The sequence below is a fragment of the Pinus tabuliformis genome, chromosome 1_2, assembly GCF_031772625.1.
Source record: "Pinus tabuliformis cultivar Carrire ecotype Pingquan chromosome 1_2, CPIR1, whole genome shotgun sequence".
NCBI classification, from domain to species: domain Eukaryota; kingdom Viridiplantae; phylum Streptophyta; class Pinopsida; order Pinales; family Pinaceae; genus Pinus; species Pinus tabuliformis.
Window position 1 is genome coordinate 1,343,355,711 of NC_142298.1, and position 5,537 is coordinate 1,343,361,247.

General features: G+C 46.4%; 1 protein-coding gene across 1 annotated transcript; it reads left to right on the plus strand.

Moving 5' to 3' along the window:
- Positions 1-1,376: 1,376 nt before the first annotated feature.
- On the plus strand, positions 1,377-2,750 carry LOC149211191 (uncharacterized). The gene has a single exon (XM_089399206.1). It carries the CDS (start codon positions 1,377-1,379, stop codon positions 2,748-2,750), a length of 1,374 nt encoding a protein of 457 aa, XP_089255332.1.
- Positions 2,751-5,537: the final 2,787 nt, after the last annotated feature.

Here is a 5,537-nt window from a genome sequence, read left to right on the forward strand (position 1 = left end):
CACAAGGGTCGTCGTAAGCAAAAAGCACCTGTCAAGACGGTCCCTCCTCCAAAGGCGGTCTCTATCTCTGGTCCCTCCCTCGTCGACCGCATTGAAAGTCTCCAAAAGTTTGCGCTGGTGGGAAAATGGTATTTCCCGGAGCTGGACGATGCTCAGATGCGGAGCTGGGTCACGAAATCTTGGTCCCCCATCATCGGATACACACCGGTCATCTCCCGCCTCATGAAGGACTGGCTCTCTTTTCACTTTCAGAAGGAGGCCGATTTAGAGCTGGTCTTGAACAAACCGTGGGTCTCGGGCAGAAGCTTCCTTGCTCTGTCCAAATGGTATCTGGGGTTTGATCCCCTCAAAAACACCCCCTCTCACAGTATGATTTGGGTTAAACTTCCCAACCTCCCTCTTCATCTATGGACGCCGGAGATCCTTGCAACCATCGGGGGCGCCATTGGTAAGTTTATTTATGTGGACCCTTGGGTCAGAGGCGAAAAGGACAAAAGAATCGCCTGGATTCTTGTTGAGAGACCATACAAGGGCGGTTATCCCGACCAAATAGAAATATTATGGGAAGGCTCAGCGATAAGTCAAAGGCTCGATTTCTGGGGCATCCCGTTCCGTTGTTCCTCCTGTCATCGAACGGGCCATCTCGTAAAGGATTGCAGATTCCGCCGTCACAGGTTTCACTCCATCTCCACAAAGAAGATGCCGATGGAGGATTCAGACTCCCGTTCTGAAAAGGCCTCCCCCCGGGAGGAAAATTTCTCTTTCAAATCCACAGAGGTTCGGAGCTCACAGGACGACTCACAATTCAGGCCTGTATCTCCCAATTTTGCAGGTTTCAAAAGCTCCCCTAGTCTGGCGGCTCACAATGAATCAGCTCCTTCGCGATCTCTCTTTCAAAGTCCTCCTGTCCCTGCACAATTTGAAGAAGAAGCGGTTCCTCCCCCTCCAGCCATGAATGCATCTGACTTTCTCGTGGGCTCACACCCTATTCTCATATCCTCCTCCCCGTCTTCTCCCACCAGATCGCCCTCCGCCACCCACAAAGGGAAAGAAGTTCGGATGACCCCTACCCCAAACAACTCTCCATCGGATTCCCCCATCAACAAATGTGACAGTGATATTGAACAGCTTTTAAATTGTCACCCCTCGATCCTAGAACCCCTTACCATTCACAAGCCGTCCTTCCCTTCCATCAGCCCAAATTCTGCAAAGAACATTACTGTCAGGAAGAAACAACGTGGGGGGAGCCGGCACTTCAGAGGTCGTTCTATTGCCACTGATTTGGGTATCTCTAACCTCCCGCTGATAGATGTTCCCATTTTCGAGTCCTCCTCTCCACAGCCCCTTAGAGCAAAGCTGGCTGGTCAACCGTCTAAATGACCTTCCTCATCTCCTATAATATCAGGGGCCTAGGAGCTGGCCCAAAATTTTTGGCTCTCAGGGACACCCTTCATTCTGCTCGGGCTCACATTATCTTTATTCAGGAAACTATGCATCCCAGTTCGGTGTCTCTAGCATTTTTTAGGAAAATGTTTCCTCAATGGCATATGGCTGCCACCAATGCTGATGGTCAATCTGGGGGCTTGGTCACACTGTGGGATCCTAACATGATCAAAGCAAAAGCTTTCAAGTGTTCGGCTAGCATTCTCATCATGGCTTCAATCAGAGGATGTCCAAACACTCTCAAGATGTTGAACATATATGCGCCTTATAGACACAGAATCTCATTCTGGGATTCTTTGTTTAATTCTCACATTTTAGACATTAATTCTTTGCTCATTGCAGGTGACTTAAATCTTACTCTCACATCGGATGAATGTTGGGGTCAATGTCGACCTGTTGACAGATTGGCAGACAGAATGAGATCGGAATTTTTAAAACGGGACCTAGTCGATATCATCCCTGAAAATATGTCTCCTACATGGGATAATGGCCGGCTAGGCTCTGCCTACATCGGAAAGAGATTAGATCGCTTTCTTCTTCACTCCAGCCTAATTCGTCAATGGGGAATGCCGTCCGCAAACACGGGAGGGGTCTTCACATCAGACCACAAGCCTATCTTCCTCGACTGGGGTTTTTCTGCTCGACGTATGGGTTATTCATTCAAGTTCAATTCTACTCATTTACTGGATGCATCTTTCAATGAATTCATAAAATCCAACTGGATGGATATCAATCAGGCCGCCAATGCTTCTTTTCTCACCTTTCGCGACAAAATTCAGCTGCTCAAGGACAAAACAAAAGCATGGCAGATTGAAAAAAAGCGCAGGGACACTCAGGATCTGATCGACATCAATCTCCAACTAAGCCGGCTTGCATCATCCATCCAGCAAAACGGCAGATCTCTAGACACGGCCTCCCTCATCTGTACCCTCGAACGAAAGAAAAGACAACTTCTATTAAAAGAGGAAGCATCTTGGAGGTTAAAAAGCCGTGCTACTTGGCTCGGGGAGAGGGACAGGAATACCAGATTTTTCCATAATTATGCTAATGGCCGCAGATCAAAAAATGCAATATGGAAAATACAGAAGGACGACGGTCAATTTATCTTCTCCCAGCACGAAATCTCAGCAGAAGCAACAAGATACTTCAAGGACCAATACCAGAGGCAACACAGTGACATATCTGACTCACTATGGGCCGTGGACCCTCTGCCGATTATGTTCGACGACGCTGCCAATGACGACTTCTTCAAACCAGTTACGGAGGGCGAGCTATCTGAAACCATCAGGGGTTTTAAAAAAGATTAGAGTCCCGGTCCTGATGGTCTGCCGGTGGAATTTTTTTCCCATTTCTTCGATCTATTTAAAACCGGTCTGCTGGGTATGGTTGACGCTTCTCGTCTCTCCGGAAGCATTAATAGTGCTCTCTCGGCCTCTTTCATTGCATTGATACCGAAACAATCAAAGTGCACATCCTTTGGTGAATACAGGCCGATTGCCTTGTGCAACACGCTATATAAGATCATCACCAAAATAATCGTCGAAAGACTAAAGAAAGTCCTCAACTCCTTCATCACAAAAGATCAACATGCTTTTCTAAAGGACAGACTCATTATGGATGCGGTCGCCATGGCTCAGGAATGCCTCTACTCCATTTGTTCAAAGAACATTGACGCTGCAGCACTCAAGATCGATCTTAAAAAGGCATTTGACTGCGTCGACTGGAGCTTCCTCAGAATTCTTCTTGCCAAAATCGGATTGAGGCCCCTCGCCGTCAGCTGGATCATGTCATGCGTCGAAACTACCCACTACTCAGTGATAATAAATGGGATCCCATCCTCCTTTTTTCAAGCAGAGAGAGGGCTCCGCCAGGGATGCCCTCTCTCCCCCCTCCTTTTTATTTTGGTGATGAACTGTCTCAGCACTCACATCAACCTTGTTGTAGCGAATGGTAGATGTAAACCTGTTAAAATACGCAGAGAAGTCCTCCTCTCCCACAACCTCTTCGTTGATGACATTTTAATTTTTGCAATTTTGTGTAAATCTTCTTGGATCTGCCTCTATTTTCTTTTTCAGAGGTTTCAAGGCGCCACTGGACTCAAGATCAACTGTGGCAAATCTGTTTTATATCACAATGACTCTAACCCGGCATTGGCTCTCTGGATTGCTGAACGTTTTCAGATCAACCTCCGTCAGATTAAGCAAGGTTTCTCTTATCTGGGATTCCGATTAAAACCATCAAGATACCGATGCCAGGACTGGGCCTGGTTAGTTGACCGCTTTTACAGCAAGATCTCAACATGGGAATTTCGTTTTTTATCCCTTGCTGGTCGATATATTTTGGTCCGAGCGGTTCTCTCACAGCTCGCGGTATATTGGAGCCATTTGTTTTTCCTCCCTGCATCTGTCATCAAGAAAATGAATTCCATAGTTTCAAATTTTCTGTGGGGTGGACGATCCTTCCACTCAAAGCTCCATCTTGTCAGGCTGGACACCATCACTCGTCCAAAGGAAAAGGGAGGCTGGGGACTTCTAAATATGTTTTTATTTGGAGAAGCGCTCATCTGTAAATCTCTGCACAGGGGCATTTTCGGGAACAGCCCGTGGAGCACCTTGATCAACAAAAAGTACCTGAAAGGAAGGAATCTGGCGTTCTGGCTGAGAAGGTCCTCGCTCGGAATCAGGAGTGGCTTCCCCATCTGGCATAGCTTCAAGAAGATCCTACCCTTCTTCCTTTCCAACTTAAAATGGACTCTTTCTACTGGTTCGGCTGTCCTCATTGGAATCGATCCTACCCTACACAACCTTGAGTCTATGATCCCTCCGCCTCTACTTACCTTTCTCCATTCCAGGGGCCTCTTCACCTGGAACCATCTTATACACTCTTGGTCCTCTCTCGAGCCAATCTAGAAGACTGACCTTCAGCTCGACATTCCCCCCCCCTCCGTCAAATATGGCTCTCCTTCACATCCAGATTCACTCATCGCGGGGTTCTTCAAATTGGCACCAAGGATGAACTAATCTGGTCCACCAGCACCTCTATTCGCCCCATCACTGTCCGGAACATTTACTCTGTTCTCTCTGCTACCTTACCTTCTCTTCCCACTGTCTTTCCCATCTCTCTCTCGAAAGCCCCCTGCCCCCTCAAATCCATTCTCTTTTCCTGGCTCCTATTCTGCAACAAGAATATCTCCTGGGATGTTCTACAAAAGAAAGGATGGTCTGGGCCTGGTAGATGTCTTCTATGCCAAGCAGCTTTGGAATCGAACTTCCACTGCTTCCTTCAGTGAACAACATCCACTGCTCTTTGGTATGATCTCTCCTGCATCTTCGGTTTTCCCTACAAGCTGTTTTCTTCTGTTCAGGATGCATTCACCTGGTGGGGCTCTCAAAGCCCAATCTGGCAGGCTCTTTTTATTACAACATGTTGGAACATCTGGAAATGGCGATGCCGGCGCATCTTTCAGGACTGCCCCCTTCCACTTTTCTCCATTCTGCCTATTATCCGGGGGTCTCTGCCTGATCCGTCCTAGGATGGGCGCTTTTCGCTGTCTTCTTATCTGCTACTCCTCTTATTTCAGCGTTTTCTATATATAATCTACATGTATCTGCATATTCTCTGCCACATGCTCGGCAGTTCTTTTTGTGCAACTGCCTTCTTCCGGGAGGCACGATCTTCTGCAGTTCGGCTATCTATTTTTGTTTCTATCTCTCATATATATATCTACATGTATCTGCATATTCTCTGCCACATGCTCGGCGGTGCTTTTTGTGCAACTGCCTTCTTCGGGGAGGCACGATCTTCTGCTGTTCGGCTATCTATTTTTGTTTCTACCTCTCATGTTGCTCAATTTCCTGCATGAGGCATCGCCTCCATTGTATTTCTGGATCCATACTTCATATCTGCCTGAGGCTTCTCGCCTTTTGTATATCGTCGATCATTATATCAACTTAATATAATACATTTAGCTTTTCCTTCTGAAAAAAAATAGATATATTAATTTGAAAATGAAATATAAGATAAAATTGTAAGAAATCAATATTATTAAAAAATTGCTATCATTAACATAGAAACTGCAAAGATAGATTACAAGC

Excerpts from the sequence above, each read along its gene's own strand:
- LOC149211191 (XM_089399206.1), top strand. The coding sequence starts at position 1,377 with ATGACCTTCCTCATCTCCTATAATATCAGGGGCCTAGGAGCTGGCCCA.